Below are 17,621 nucleotides of genomic sequence, written 5' to 3' on the forward strand. Positions count from 1 at the left end.
TCTCCACAGGCATGTAGATTCAGACCTCTGCTTATGGAAGGATCTTCCTTGACACATTCTTTAGAGAAGACTAGGACATGTTAACTGGAAGCACAGTCAGAAATTTGCAATGTAAAGTTTAGTTAAAAAAAGAAGTTCTGACCAGCATGCATTCACAAAAATCAAAGCCTAATGTGCAACTAAGGTAAAAAGATAGAAATGGCACTTTCTGTGATGTTCACTGGGAAATTGTATGCAATCATTTGCAAGGTCTCTTTAGCAATACTGTATTTTGTATAAAACGAAGGCAGGGTAGTTTCAGCTTTGGATCCCTCTCTCCATAAACACATTTTTCACATATTACAACTGATGCAAAACCCAACTTGATGGCTTGTTTGAGGTCTGCTCTGTTAAAACAAGCAAAAATAAACAAAGAAAAAAAACTCCTCCAGACATCTAAGGAACAAACTTTTTCTCCTTCTTAGATCTTCCTTCATGGGGATGGTTTGTTCTTGATCTGCAGTTATGGATCTGCTGAGATGGATAATTTGATCCACAGCTAGAAATAACTGGAAAATTTTGTTTCATATTTTGCTTTGAAATATTGCATTAATTGTGTTGTTCTCCTCAGTATAGGTGCTTCACTGACATTTTAGGATCTGTCACTAATTCTAAACTTTTTGGAAAATTAACCACCTTTGCTGATAATAAGAAAATTGCTCTTCCATAATGGAAATCCCTGAGCTTTTACTTAGGACTTGTTGTTCCCCTTAATATGAAAGTTTTAAACACATTTTAAGAGAAAGTCCTTCTGAATAGTAATCAGAAACAACTGCTATCGTTACAAGTACTATATTTCTGCTATGAAAATAGATGCATGCTGTTTTGAGTGATAATAGCCTCTGTTGAATTTCACTTTGTAGAGAGGTAAAACCTCAGCTACATCTGCAGCTGAATATGTGGCCAGTTACTAAGGCAGTATCATCTTTGACATTCAAAATGCAGGTTAGATACTGAAACTAGCATGTGACTTAATCCAGTAAAAGTGGAATAGACTGTCAGAGAAAGTAAGCTGGCAAACAGGCAACCATTTGAACATGTTATATTTTAATTTGCAGAGACAAAAATGACAAGCAATTTATTTACATAAAACTGTACAAAAGCAAATTAAATTATGTAAATATTTCATAAATAGAGGTGGACTAGCGTTTAATACATTTTGCCATGTTTAGCATAGTTGCGTGCATAGTGACTCATAATAAACAATGATAAATTGTTCTCTGCTTCACTATCAACATCCAAGTTGCAGAACAATAGTCAATGATTAATATTACAAACAGATCGTACCACACTGAATGCAAGTGCTTTAAAATTTAGGAAAAAGTTGTCTGAAAGCATACCCCAGGTAGCTGGTGAATGTTGTCTTCTTCCTAGTGTTTATGCTCATTCAGTCAGTAATAAAACTTAATTGATGGACTTTAATTTCTATTGCTATTTCATCTGCTTTGTTCCTGATGAAAACACTGTATATTTATCATCAACGAAACAAAAGGAAAAATATTTCGTTGTTCAACTTCCTTACAAGTGTTTGGTGATGGCTGGATTTATGGTAAGGTCTTTATCCATATTCCTTATTTTCCTGCTTGACAACTTCCTAGGGTAGCCTTTCAGCAATCATTTCAATCCCATTTAAGTTCTTCCCCCACATAAAAATAATGTTTAACTTTTTTTTTCCTGAAACTCAGGCAGTAGGCCAGTCAGAAACCATATTGGATAAACATAGTGGGTCTGAGATCCAGAATGAGCATTAGATTTTAGACCAAAGCTATTGAATTTTCTAATACGTATAAAGTTATATATTAACGCATCAATCTATAAAGGTGCCCTAATGTAAAATACATGCAAAGCTCATCTGAGTTTCCCATGGAAGGAAATAAAAAAGATGATTTCTATACTGTACAACCAAAATGTGATGATGGCTAAAAGCAATTAAAAAAAAATTGTCAATTTTCCTGGCAACATGAATTGGTGACACCCTGCTAAATAACTATCATATAGACTGATCGTAATTTTTCAGGCAGCAGAATTAAAAACAAATTAAAACCACCCCAAATCCCAGACAAATAGTAATAAAAAAATCCTCAAGACCTACTTAAACCACAGGTTTGTGTTAATAATGCTTAAGACTGGTCCATTAACTGAGTTTGGCAAAAGGCTTTTTTTTAAATATATTATTTATAATTTCTCAGAAAATAAACACAGGTAAATATACAGGTTCAAAAAAGTTGGGAATAGCCCCTTATCCCTCAGTGTCCAAACCCAACTACCACTTTACCATATTAATAGGTATAAAAGGCACAGTTGCATATTTTGCATTCACCCTAATTATTTTTTATAGCTTTATTTGTTTATTTTTATACAAAAGCACTCTATTTATGGAGTGGCACCAGATTTAACCTATTTCAAATAAAGAGGAAATATACAAACACAAAATATATTTGTATGTCATGCCAGGTCAGAAGAGTAATCAGCATATTAATAGTGGCTAGTTCCACTAGAATTACTGTGAATACTTACAGTAGACAGAATTTTTTAAAAATTCTTTTACACGCATTTTAGATCTAAGGAGATGCACACAAGTAAATTATTTCATGACTGTCTTATGTGGTGCAAAAGTTGGTGAGTGACTGCTGATCCATTTAATCTGAAGGTCTACTATGACCTGTATTATTAGCCTTGTAGAAAAAGTGTCTAAGAATATATGGAACCCAGCTACCTAATTTATTTTCTTGTGTGTAATATTAAATAAAATTTTATTAAAGGAAATTTTGTTGAACATTTGTGTTATGCAATTGTGTATTCTGTTGAAACGTGCAAGAAAAATGTGTATACATTACATAAGCATTTTAGAAGCATTTTTAAACAGGTACTTACAGATTATACAAAGTAGTAACTGCTATACGCAGTCTCATAACAAAGTACTAGCTTGCATCTCTCCATATTACTTAAATAATTAAACATAAAAATGTTCAATCATTATTAATCTTTGATTTTAATATTTTCTTTCTAAAATGTGCCCATTCATCATAACTGTTATACACAAACTAATGTTACTTGAAGAAAGTAAACTCAAGAGAGGAGAATGAAAAGGCCAATAATGGCACATCCCACTATATGGAGAAGTGACTTCAAAAGATAAGTGTGATGAGTTGTTTTGATTTACCAACCTCTACCTTAGGCTGTTTAAGGTTATTTCTATGCAATTCTTCAAAGCAAGAAACTACCCAAAGCTACATTGTGACTACAGTATACTAGAGAGCCATCTAGCCATGCCTTCACGCCAGGTTAAACAGCCAGGGATCTGAATGCTTTCCCCCTCCTTGAGCTGTCCTTGCTGTGTTGTTCGATTGTCGCTTTCATCTGAATGTCTGAGCTCAGTCTGCCATTATTTCTACAGCATCAAGTACAAAGCAATTGTTCGTCATTCTGCATGTTTCGTTGCTTTTATTGCACAAAAACCTGTTTCATTTCCTCTTTCTTTCAAGAATCACTCATCATGAGAATTGTTACAGCTTTTGCATATCACAGTAGCTTGGACTCCTTTTGACTCATCTTGACCTGCTAGGTGAGTACCATACCACCGTTTATCAGACCAATTTCTCTTTATGCTAAATGTAATGAGTCTTGACATCATTTAGTATTGCACTTCTCTTGGTTTTAATGCACTTGGTTTCAAGAAAGCTTTCATATATCTTTGACATATTTGAAGCAATTGGTAATCTGCAACACTGATGACCAAAGACTTAGCAACCACTCCTCGCAATCTGAAAAGAAGCTTCTGTATTCAACATGTAACATCCTCTTGCTAGTGCACCATCCCATTGTCCACCTTTTCCCTCCCATCAAGCATTCTTATTAACACAGCCTTCTATTACTACTATTTTTTTTTAATTTTGATCTTAAAAACTCCCTGGCATATGCAGCATATCATATGCAGCTTCCGCTGCAACATATCACATCATTACAAAAAAAACACACGCCTATTCCTTTGGGCATTCAATTGAACCACATCAGAAAAAAAAATTGTCATCTGGGCTTGTGAACTGTGCTGCTGTGCAAAATGTAACAGAAGGTGTGTTATGAGTACATGTGTTTATTTGTGAATACATTAATTTTCTAAGCCAAGCCCCAATACTTAGCAGTTCCCCTGATCCATTGTGTGATCTTTGGCCTTTTTGTTATTACAATCTTCCCACCTAGATGTTAGTCTTGCCCAAAATAATGATTTCAACAGTTTATCATTACTATCCTATGGTACATGTGTTAGTAATTGTGTTTACATTGAAGTAATCGTCACAGAGAATGAGAGAGAAGGAGAGAAAGAGACACAGCAAGATACGTTTGTTTGATGGATAAAACAGAACCAGAGTCCATGAATCACAGGAAAGAATGCCATGTTTTTGACTGCAGTCTCAGGCTGAACATATTTCTGTTGCTTCCAGCCTCAGATGAGAGGTGAGAATATTAAAGCTGTGGTCTTCACAAAGTGCCTATTAATGATTATTCCTTTATATTTATCTCTATATCTGTATGGTTTCTGAAGGATTGTCCCTGGTGGGGATCAGCCATATTCAGTTGATATGTTTTGAGTACATTTTCCCTGACATGTTATCCTCAACAAGCCAGATGACAAACAAACAAAATGAGTGGCTTAACTCATGCTTCTGCAGAGGGGAAACAACAGTATGTTGTGTTCTTTTTAATCAAGCTCGCTACTATGGGAGGAATTTGCAACCATAGATTTAGGAAAAATAAAAATCAGCAGAAGGGGGAATTAGACATGCAAGAAACAACGTTTTCTACATTGTACAGTATAGTCAGGCAGACAGTATAATTACATGCCTGCTATGGAGGCAGAAGTGGCAGGCAGATCTTTTGTCTCTTTGGTGGCCCCCTCTTTTTTGTTTATTTTTTTTCTTAAAATTGTTGCGATTTTAAGACTTTTTCCCCATTTCTTTCTTATAATATGAAAGAACTTTGTTGCTGCTTTTTAGCCTACAGGTAAACTTCTCTTCTAGTTAGAGTATTGACAGGAGATGGCTTGTATTCCCCTGTCTGTGTAAGGGGGATATCCTCTGGATTGCCTTCTTCATTTTTGCTGAAACTAGCCGCGCTGAAGGTCTCATAGGATGAGGTCAACTTTTTGTTAAGGAGGTTTCTGTTGCGATCACCCATGAGGGAGGCTTCCCCATTGGCCAGCTTTTCCTGACTGCCCCGTTCATCAACAGGCATGAAAGTAGAGAGTTTTGGCTGGCTCTTCTGCTTTCTCTCCGGAGAAGTGCGGACCGGCATCCAGCAGGAGTCCGAGTGGCCGTACTCATCACACTCTCGGGTACACTTCCCTGTCAGAGCTACATCTGGTAGAGGCCGTGAATCTGAAAATAAAAGAGAATTGTCTTTACAAATTAATATTACAATGATTTCAATTGAAACTGAGAATCCTTAAATTCACAAAAGGTATTTTTAAAGGTCTTTGCAGGAATGTTGTAGTAAGTTCCTCAGTAATAATTTTTTCACGTTGCATGTGCCCACAGGCAAGAAGCAGATCTGTACAGTTATCCTCTACATCAATAATTGAAAAAAAGACTATCAATTCATTTCCTGTGCTTCTAAATCTGCTCCAGAAGCATTTGGTATTAGGTATTGAATGAATTTTGATGTTTGAAAGAGTCAAATGAGGATTTATTTCCACACTGTCAGTTTTCTTGAAATTATTAAAAATACCTTTCTTTGAATTTCTTGTAGAGAATGCTTTGAATTTATATGAAAGGATCCTAAGACCCTGAATCCTGCAAATACTTATGGGCATACTTAATGCACTGCAAGTGAGCAGATCTGCTAGTGACAACAGAACTCAATTTGCACATAATGTAAACCTCTGCTTGTATTTATGAGGATTGGACATTTGTTGTTACTCCACAATATTATATGAGTTGTACAATCAGTAATTGCGGGAGCATATAAAACCTCTGCTATGGCTTATAATCTTAATAAAAAATGTACAGATAAAGCTGTTCTGTGGTGTGTGTATGTGGATATGTATGTTGGGGGACAGGCAGAATCTGAGTGCTGCCTAAAGAGAAACACTAAAATTTTTTATGTTACTTGCTATGTTAGAAGGTGTCCTCTTCCAGGTCACCATGTCTAAGTTTTCTAGCTACTGTACTTGTAAGAGCTGTCACTGAAAACCAGCAAAGTTCAGTGGCCTGCAGGATTGACTCCTACCTTTTGGAAACACAGGAGGTTTTTAATATTTGTATTTCGATACTTGCATTACAACTGAATTTAAAAGCTACCTTAACTATTTTAAGGATTGGGTAATATTCTGAAACCTTACTTTTATTCAGTTGTACTGTATTTTATGGCCTGCAAGGAATAACTGAAGCTGCCTAACATGATCTTCAAACAAAGTTGACAAAGAACATAAATCAATAAATCTTCTTCAGTGTGTTTGATAAGACTTTCATATGATATGATACACTGGATGAAACATTTAGGTTTGTTTTATAAAAAATTGATTAACTTAAAAGGGAGAAAAGAGCTTCCACATGGAAAAACAGTCAGTTACTTCATATGGACTGTGACATCTTTCTGCCTTCCAACTACAACACCCAGATTCATCTGAACAATAATTTTTTCCAGTAATAACACATGCCTTATCAAATGTCTTTCAAAGGTCTATTCAGCCTTCATTTTCCTTACTTCTATTTTGCCTATTTTTCTTTGATTTTGGTTGCCAGATGACCTTCTCAAACAGTGACAATTCAAACTGTGAATTTTTTATAAATTGATAAAATAGACCGCTGAAGAAGTTTAAAAAAAAATATAAAACCAACCAAAAAATATAAAACAAAAAAACCACTCCAGCCAAAAATCCTTTGCTTCTTCCAGAATGAACAATTTTAATGTAAAATATTTACAACAGGTGCTTGTAGAGAAAACATACTTCATTCCAACATCTGTGGATTTAATCCTGATAGAATTGCAAAAGCTCTTTTAAGTCAGATTTATGCTCATCCTATCCCAATTTTTTCATTCATTTAAACATTAATTTAATTAGTAATTTTTGCAGTATTTTAAAAAATATGCATATTATTTGCTATTGACAGATGTCAACATTTTATAGAATCTACTGTTTGTATTCTGAATACAGTATAATATTTCATAGGTCAATATGTCACTGATTTTAATGAAGAAACACCACTGGTGTCTAGATAACTGAGTAACACTATAGCTGAGATGTATAAGGCTGGGAGAAGGGAACTGAGTGATTTTTAATTTTTTAATTTTTTTTTCCCCCAATTGTACTTTTTAAGGCTTTTGCACTTAGACTCGCCCACTTTTTTTTTTTTTTTTTTTGATGAAGAATGCAAAGACTATGAACAGTTATCAGCCTATCAGTTTTCAGATGACCGTGTTCTGGAGACATACACAGAAGAGGGTGATGGTATCAAGAAAATCCTCTAATTATCAGCTAAATCAGTATTATTCTGGCACTCCCTAAAGGTAAGAAGCATAATTAACTGTCCAGCTGCCCCTAATGTGCTTTGATTTTTAAACAGGATTTTGCATATTTTTACAAAGGGCCAATCCCTTTAAGTCCCCATAAACTCTTCAAACAGCACCTTATTTCCAAACAATGGCCACTAAACATTATGCTTGCTACAAGTATTTCAATTATTACTCTGCAGAATATTATCAAATGCTTATCTAGACAATATGTCTGATCTTTTTTTAAGACATAGGAGCATGTGTTTATTGAAAGGGGTTTCTTTTGTTGCTGTTTGGGTTTGGTTTTGGGTTTTGGTGTTTTTTTTCAGATTGAAAGAATTAATATCTCATTACATCTGATGGTTTCTTTTTAGCTTAAAAAAATCTTGAGCCAGCACTACATGCGTTCATAAAAATACTTTCTTTGATAGTGGTCCTTGAATCATGCACTTCAAAATGTACCATTTTTCATTGTAGTGCTTCCCCTACTCACTTCTGAACAAATGCTTAATAAAAATTCCTTATTGTAAAGCATGATGACTTACTGTACAATTCAGCCTTATAGTGCTGTTCTATGAAGCAATAACCTCCAAGTCAGTGTGTGGCTGAGTCACCCTGTCGTGTTATGTGATAAACTTCATTCTCACACCCACAGAAGAGACCAGAGAGACACAGAAGGGATAATACAAGCCAAAATAACACCCTGAGAGACTACCCCCAGGTCCATCATAGGACCATCAGCCCCTCAAAGGTCCATCTGCTCAGGCCCAGAGGAACACAGGGGTGTATAGTGGCAGATAGGAACTCAAAATAAGGACTCGGGATGAACAATCATCTTTCTGTCTAATGTGGATTGCTCTCTAGGTATGTAGAACATGTTATAGGATATAGGGGGAAAAGAGTTTGGGATAGCACAGGACTTACATGATGTTTAAGGGAGAATCCAAAGGGAAGACAAGTGAGGGTTTTAGGACATTTGTGAAGGAACAAGAGTGGGAAAATAGAGTGGATAAAAGGGCCAGTCACGTACATAGTTTACTGGCTAATAAGATTTCCGGTCGTGTTCTGTGCCTGATGAGCACCACCTATCCTGTCTTCCTACTAAATTCCTTTCTAACTCTTTCCTGGGTTATGGGCTGCATATGAGTGTATACACATGGGCTTGTCCACTCTCACTACAGGACTTCCATCCTGTGCAACCAGAGAAGAGGACAGAATGAGGACAGTGGTACTGTCTGTGTTCGTGTGAGTTCTCTGAGCATCTGTGATCTGTATGGACAGCTGTGTACATGTTTGGTGTATGTGTGTGCTCTGTGTATGTGTCTACTGGGAATACATCTTCAACTTTGCTACTGGTTGGACCCAGGGACATGGAGCAGCGGCAGCAGCTTTACCTCCCTCAGACTGTCAGATCTGGTGTCATATATTTTTCTCTAAAACACCCTTCAAATAATGTTTGGCCCTTACAGTTAATGTAGCCTTCTACTCCATTGCTTTCTTGCATCTGTTCTAAGAGCTTGAATCAGTAGAGTATCTAAGCATTGATTTAATCTAACACAGTGTTAAACATGTTGCATTTGAATTGCTCTTTTCTTAAAAGATGGATATAACTTCAGCATTTGGGGTGACAGGGAAGGGGAAGGAGGGAATATTTTGTGTGTGCATTATATAAGAAGATGGGTAAAACATCCAGTGATGTCAGGACTAAACTATTACCTGTACCCAAACTAGTCAGTTAAGGAAAAATTGTGTGCTTTTATACATTCATGTTGATAGGACTCCCTGAAACAACATCTCAGCCTCGGCCATATTGATCACCATAACTGGTCTACTCTGGCCTCCAATCGGGAGGCCTGGAGATACACCATCTATAACGCTGCTGTTTCCTTTGAGAAAGCACGCAGGATCACTCTCGAGGAGAAAAGACAACACAGAAAGAATCGTGTCTTGCAGAATATATCATCTAAGGAGTCTTTCTGCTGTGCCTTTTGCAATCGGATATGCCTGCCTCATATTGGCCTTATAAACCACCAGCGCGCTTGTAACAAACGTGGGTAGAGCCCTCCTAAATCTTCATTCACGAAGCCTAGCCATGATGATATTATACACTCCAGTAGATAACAGAGATTTAACCTTAATTTTGGATAAACTGCCACACCCCTTTAGCTACAAAGTGATTAACTATATTCACTGAACAGATCAACCCTCTTTTGCAAAGTAGGGACTTTATGTTCCTCATTTTAAATGATCTAGCCCGTGGAGTTTTGAACAATCCCTGAATTTGAAAATAAAAAATAAAATTACCCTTGTGCTCTAGAATAATTTACATTCAAGCATAAGTATCTCTAAGTGTTTCTCAGTTTAAAAGCTAAACACTTTAGTAGTGATCCTGCTGCTAGCTGATAAGCCTAATGGAATACAACACAGAAAAGAATTTGTCAGCACAATTGGCAAATCATCAAGGAATAGTAAAACAGATTTCTACTACAGTTACATATCTGGAAAACAAATCAAATAAGTTCTTAAAATGCCACTTATTAACAAAAAAAATTCATCACAATGCTAATTAGTGAGAAAGATGTATGATATTTCTTGTTATACAGAAATTTGTAGATGTGGGATTAGGTTCTAAGAGTTTATACATAGACTAGTCAAATTCAAGACTTTATCTGCACAAAAAGATCATCAGAGATACAATGGAAGATGTCATCTTAGTTATTTTCAAACATATCTTCTTACGGTGTCTCTAGATCAGAAGCAGGTATTGCTTGACTATCTACAAAGCCATTGTAAACCCCCTCCCTAAAATGCAGATATTTAGAAAAGTTTTTAGGTAAACATGTAAATGGAGACTTCAAAAATGAATATTTTAAAGCAGATTTAACCTGCCACTGCTCAGACTTCTGCTATGAAAATACTGGAGTACACTAATTTACGGGGTCTTACAATCTACTTTTTCACTGTACCTGATATAAGCTTCCACCACAAATTTTAAAAAGTTAGCTGATAAAAGTTCATATTTTTTGAAACAGTAGAAACAATTCATCCAAGAAATGTTTAAACATTTATGGCTAATTTCTGAGACATTGATTTGTTTTATATTTTCCATAAAATATAAAAAGCATGCAAATGAATGGAGATTATGCTCATGTTTCTGTAATTTTAGCTGACTGTTGCTTTAGGGCTAGTAGGATTGCTTATCATCAAAAAAGGAAGGCACCTACCACTGCACTGTGGAGAGGGGAAAGATGATAGTCTATATCCAGTTTAATGTCAAAGAAACCAACAGTTCAAATATTCCACTCAAGCAGTTTTCCACTATTTTCTCTGCTCCAATTCCTTATCAAAGAAGTTTAATATATTTCATCAAGTACAGAGAAAGTATTACAAACTCAGTAGTCAACAAGTGCACGTGGGGGTTGAAGCTAGATGATCTTTAAGGTCCCTTCCAACCCTAACTATTTTATGATTCTACATGTTACAAGTTATAGGCTCTTCTGTACACACACATTGCAGAAATATAGTCAAGAATGCACACTCACTCTGGCTCCACTTTGTACATTTTTCAGCAACCATTCTTGCACAATATATTTTATAGAAACCCAGCATTATCATCTAGTCATGATGTGGTCCTGGCACTTTTTTTGAGAAAAATACAAGGAGCTTTTCACTTTTTTATCTTTTCTAAACCACACACAAATACTGTAGTAATAATACACTTTAGATAAGTTGGCAAAAATTCTGTTCCACTTATCCCTGGAGATGGAAAACCTTCCAAAGCAATATTGACACCCTATCTAGACACAGTAACTTGAACATTCTGAGAAAATACTTCTAGCTGTAGACCCTTTTCTTGGAGGAGTACAAGACCACAGTAGCCATATAGTACTACAGCAGTGGAACAGTACTTCTGTAAACCATAAAGCCGGTCCACAGGATCTGAGGAGTCATTGGCAGATGAGATCTAAATAATATTTATGACAAATCAATGACTACATGCAGATTTTACTTTTTCCATTGACAGGCCCATACCATAATATCCCTGTATGGTTCCATTTAGTTAGAACCTGTAAAAACTGCATGTGCAGCAGTTCCAGACTACTGTGAGAAAAGAAAAAGGAATAGGAGTGGTCATATAGTAATGAAAGAGACTGTGATTTCGATGAGCCACTTATCATCCCACCTTTGTCTGAACCCTTTACACTAATATGCTATATTCAGAGGACCATCCAAAATTCAAGTGAAATGCCATTAAGACTATGTGATTAAACAGGAGTCCATTTACATAGCTTTTACATTAAAAGGTTTTCTGTTTTACAAGCTGTGAGGTCGGGGACACAGTAAGGCTCTTAAAGCACAACAAGTATTGACTACATGATCAGAAAACGAAAAAGCAGAAAACTGCTGGGAGGGTACATATTGTCAAAAATCACTGTTTAAGAGAGGAAAAAGAAAGCTACATTAAAGTAAAACACAACCAGAGCAGTATTGTTGTTGAAATTCCTGCCTCCTAGTTGCAATAATTCAGGAACTGCACCCCAGTTCATGCTGTGGCATATTCTGACATGCCAAGACACTATTAAAATACTTAAACATGTTTGAAGGCATCAGCAATTTCTTTCTCTGCACCTTAGGCTAAATGCAGTTAAACAGCAATTGAACATATCTCAAGAAGCATTTAGTGCCCCAAGGCTTGGACTGCTGTCATTCTGAATGTGGCATTATCGTGTACTGCAGAGATAGTGCATGCCATCTCTAAAACAGTCCTACTGAATAAAGTCAAACACAAATCCACTACCTGAGATATGCCAACTGCACTGAAGTAATGAATATATTAATTGCTTTTGGACTAGAATAGTTTCATGTATATCATGCCCAATTCTTAAATTCTTTTCAGTGCTTAAGAAAGTACTTCAGAATACATAAAGGTTTATATGTACGTTGATGGAATGACTAATAGTGTGAGACAAGGTATGATAGAATAATATAAAATAATGATTTCTGAAACTTAGTATTCTTTTCTTCTGCAAAGAAAAAGGAATACAGAATAAAAGTGAGAATTTTTAATACTTTACTTGAAAACTGGTGAAATAAAAGTCTCTCTTAATCCCTAAAACCAGCCAGACTCACTGCTGTATCATGTCAGAAGTCAAAATACTTAGCAATTTCAAGACACCAGAGTGAAATTTTCAAAACAAACATGAGTTGCTAGATAGTCCTCTACTACTAAAGCTAACAAAAATAAAACAAACAAATAAAGCAATACCATAGGAAAATAGAAACAGTTAACTGATTCTTTAACTTTTAAAAAAAGTTCATGATAGATGAATGAAAGTGAATTAGTGAGAAGAGCAAGCAGCTACGGGAAAAAGCAACATTGCTCATGTAACTAAAAGGAAAGGAAAAAAAAAAAAAAGAGTGAAAGCAATCTGGTTTGTGTGCCCATAGTGGAAAGGAGCAAAAGTAATGGCTTGATTGCAACAAGAACAAATCAGTTCAGAAATCAGAAAAAAACTTTGAGGATAAATGTAGTAGTGATAGACGGTACAGAGTCTGGAATGAGTTTTATGAATGTCTAGAAAAAAGTTCCCCAAGGATAACATAAATGTAGCTAATGATACCTCGGGAAACCGAGGATGCACTAAATGACCTCTAAAGTTTCCCTTCAGCTCTGCAATTCTGTTAATGTGATTGCTTAGCACTCATGTACTTTGGCCTCAATCCAATTAACTGTTTCTGGGTTAAGATTCTTAACTTATTCAGTAATAAATCAACCTTAGAAGGTGGGCTTCAGTTCAACTAAAAATCCACTTTAGAATCCTGCTTAAAATTTTACAGTAATAAAACTACTAACCAAAAAATAGTTGGACCATTTAAGACAGGTGTTAATCAGAGGAATAAAGAAACATAAAGACTGTAAAGAATGTAACTCATTCTCAGGTTCCAACATGATAACTTAATATTTATAAAATCATCTTGCCTGAGACTATCCATCCCATTCTACAGTGTTGCCACAAAGTTAAAGACTTAATATTACTTCTACCTGTAGTGGTGCAAATCATATCATGCCTCTGAAGTCCTTTAAATCTGAAACTGTTGTAAGAAGAAAAATTTCAAGTGTTTATTTTACTTCTTATATGACATTTTGGTTTTGTTTACCCTTGAATAATATACGCCTCTGCTTTAGGGAGGAACAGAGTCAAATAAGAGAATGACTGTATAAGATTTTGATGAGGGTTTTTTTGTTTATTAAACAGACTACACATGACTAGATAGATATTTAACATGACTTAGTCATGTAACCAAAGAAATATTACCTAAGCAATAATATTCCTGGCTTAGATTCCAGTTATTTCTATTACAAATGTCTTCAGGCAAGTTAAGGTAAAATATTCTTTAACTAAGAATTATTCCCCTAATTATGGAATAACTTGATAAAAAAATTTCTTACCTAAATTAGTGATTGTACCAGCTCAGTAATATTGCATCTGTGTTCTTCAAGGAATCATCAGTATTTCACAACTAACTTAAAGACTGTTTATATTAAAAACAGATCTATGGCTGCTTTTTTCCTCTCCTTTTTATTTTTTTCTTTTTTTTTTTTTTTACTAAAATAAAGACCCTAGTTGTACTCTTCTGGATTGAAATCATGATGATCTGTTGGTTGTCAGTGGAGAACAATAATATAAGTGGCATATAATGTTATGTTTAAGTGAAATCAAATTCAACAGACTTAATTCAAGACAAATACTAATTTTAACCCCTGATTACATTGTAAAACAAAGGGAAGCTGTGCTGGTTTAAAGGTAAACCAGCAGGAGAAATGAACCCAACTCAAAAAGAGATTATAAATCAGAGTTACAATTTAATAGAAATAATACAATAAATACAATTATATGGACAAACAATTGGTTTTAACTCACAAAACCCAGATGTATAACCCAGCACCGTGGGACAAGAACAGAATGGTGTTTGTTGGCCCCTGTGCTGAGCCCCATATGGTCCCCCTGAACTCAACGTAAAAGGAGAGGGAAAACCTGTTGGTGAGAGTGCTGGTCACAGTCTGATCAAGGTTCTGATCCTTCTCTGGATCCAACAAGTGGGTCCCAAGATTATACAAACTCAAGTTGGAGTGGGAATGCCCAGTACCTCCCTCGGGGCGGGGAGTTCCACAATGGGTGATTGTGAGTCTGAGATATTTTTGGAATCCTTGGTGGCCCATTAGCAGACATGACCCCTCAGGCTGGGTGTGGAGGTGATAATGACTCCCTGGAGGGGAGTTATCACACCTGAGTCATTGGTGTGAGGATAGGAACATCCTTCTGTCTCACAGGCTTCCCAACACCAAGCCTATAGCCTGAGGGGCCAGGTGCACTCTGGGCAGCTGCTGCAAAGGGTCTATTGTTAACAGTTCCTGGGAAGTGACATAGAGGGTGTAGAATACACAGTTTGGTTTCCCACCACAGCCACACAGTGATGAACTGGTTCTGACTGCTCTAACTAGGACAGAAGCCCATTAGAAACATAAAGTTTTCTCTTGTTTAAGTTGTATTTATCCTATCATTCAGACTGTATTATTTCATTTTTGTTCACAAGACCAATTGCATGTATATAATGAGAACTAAGAAGTATCAGCTTATGTGATACCAGTTGTACCATACTAAATACATCATGCTGAACCTAAATTCCCTAGATTTTAATTTTCCAGATTTAAATGTAATTGCTGCAAGACTTCTTGTAATCCTGTTAAATCCTTTGATAGCCTGATTTACTTCTATCACTGAAATGGCAACATATCCTTCAGAAAAGCAGGACTTACTATGGCTTCCTGAAGTAGCACAGACATTAAGATGTAGGAAACATTTAAGCTGTTTAATTGTTCTGCCAATCTAATGCTAAGGTATTAATCTGTCACTGTGTCAAATTACATACCTTTATTTTTCCAGTAAAATGTGTCAGTGCTTAACAAACTCTGAGCTGAAACAATTCATTGAGCAATTAGGATGTCAGCTGTCCTAAAGATGACTTAAGAAAATCTGAATCAAGGCTCAAAATTCAACATAATTTTCTTGGTACTCCTACCAAAGTGATGGGACTGCAGGAGCTATAAGAAAATAGGGTAGCTAGCAGCCATTATTAGATCATGTCAGCTGTACCGCCTTTTTATTTTATTTCTTGGTGATAAGGATTTAATAATATATTTTCAACTCAGAAATGGACACCAGGTAGGAAGACTAGTGCTCTTGCCACAAAAGATGAAAACAACATGAGTTCCAATTTATGCCCATCCCATTCACAAGACAACTTATTTTTGGAGATACTCCAAGTAACGTATTCTAAGGGATATTAATGATTGCAGCATTGCTTTTACTGAGAAACTAAAAACACAATCCCAAAAGATGTCCAGTGTCCGTACACAAATCCCTCGTAATGGAAAGAGGAGGGGCAGCCACTAATCTCTTCTCTGTGGTGACCAGCCTGGAACATGCTCCCCAGGGAAGTGGTCACAGCACCAAGCCTGACAGAGTTCAAGAAGCATTTGGATGATACTCTCAGGTACATGGTGTGACTCTTGGGGATGGTCCTGTGAAGGGCTAAGGGCTAGATTAGATGATCCCTGTGAGTCCCTTCCAACTCAGTATATTCAGTGATTGTCATTCCATCATTAGGTCCCATGGATATCTCACAAATCTCTCCAAGGATATCCAGAATACATAATGAAAGTTGAATACATAGAAAAAGTCAGTGACTTGACAGAGTTGCAAGCTCTTTTGTAAGACAGATATTTGTTGAAGTGATATAAAAATGCATTATATATGACTAACATTTAGGTTCAAATGGTGACTGAAAAGATAACCCCCCTGTATACACATAACCACTTAATTGTAATGGCAGGGGAAAAAACCAAGAAACAAACAGAAAAACTGAATCATTTGTGATTATCGACAAGAAATCAATAATGTTCTGGTTGAATGCTTCTGTTTAAGAATTCTGTTTAAGAATTGGCTTTAAGGGAGAATATTGATTTCTTTCGTTCAGTAAAGAAATATCTTTTAGTGACTTACTTTTACTTACAGAATTACTCTGCCACATGAGACAGTAGCTTGAACTGGTTATGTTGATAGTACCACTGCATTCCTGAAAATGAAATGCTTCATATAGTTCTACTTTTCACAGCAACACATCGCTGGATCTTATTTTATTCCTGTATATATAGAATGAAATATTATAAAATAACACATATTAAATAGTCGTATTGCTTTCATAAAAAGGGAATTATTTGTGTTTCCAAGAGGTTTTCTCTGTCACTCATATAATGTTTATTTTATTACAAGTCATAAACTCTCAAAGGTTAAACTTGAACAAAAAGTATAAAATGTGCTCGAGTTCTGTTAATTTATATTATGCTATTTTCAAATGGGAGGAAGAAGAAAGTTCTCCATGCTCTGCATGCAAATGATCACCTAAATAATGTAGAGCTAAGCATGAAGCAGAAACAAGTAACTTGTGACTACTTGTCTTTTTAGTGGCTGTCAAGAGAAAGTTGTGTTGTAAGAAGAAATATAGCAGTCATTTAATGTTTTATGTCACTTGAAGGGAACCTTATCCCACAAAATGGGAAAAAATATTCACTTACATGTTCATGTCATACTTGTTTCTCTCACAAATACTTATATAAATTTGTAATTTTACTTAATAATATTAGCAAGATCTGGGATACAGAACCAAATTTAATTCGATGTAGTGAATTGAAAAGTACAAAGTATACATTTTCATGCCTTTAACAGAAGTTCTACATAACACAAGCCTGAAATGAATATTAAAAATGGAAATAAAAAACATTATTGTATTAATGCACATTTTTCCTGTATAAGTATACTTCATAAGAAATGGGTTACATTTTATAAAATGTAGTGCTCATTCCCATTAATCATGAAGCATAACAGAAGTATAAAATCAGACAACTCCGCAGTAAATGATAATACTTTTCACTTGGAAAGGAAATGATTCACTGATTAAGTAGTTACAGAATCTTATTCTATGTCAGTGGCATGGACCACTGTCATTCCAGTGTCTAGAACTATTATTTT

The 17,621-nt window shown here is 35.6% G+C and overlaps 1 protein-coding gene across 1 annotated transcript in view; it reads right to left on the reverse strand.

Annotated features, from left to right (window-relative positions):
- Positions 1-1,065: 1,065 nt before the first annotated feature.
- The window catches only part of LOC120322460 (protocadherin-9-like), a 145,153-nt gene continuing 128,597 nt past the window's right edge, over positions 1,066-17,621 (reverse strand). Inside the window, exon 3 of the mRNA XM_039385012.1 lies at positions 1,066-5,414. Coding sequence (XP_039240946.1) covers positions 5,035-5,414 — 380 coding nt within the window. The 3' untranslated portion in view covers positions 1,066-5,034. The remainder of the gene's footprint in view (positions 5,415-17,621) is intronic.

This window comes from Pipra filicauda, unplaced genomic scaffold (genome assembly GCF_003945595.2).
Source record: "Pipra filicauda isolate LSUMZ 115617 unplaced genomic scaffold, ASM394559v2 scaffold38_size3968069_pilon, whole genome shotgun sequence".
Taxonomy (NCBI): Eukaryota; Metazoa; Chordata; class Aves; order Passeriformes; family Pipridae; genus Pipra; species Pipra filicauda.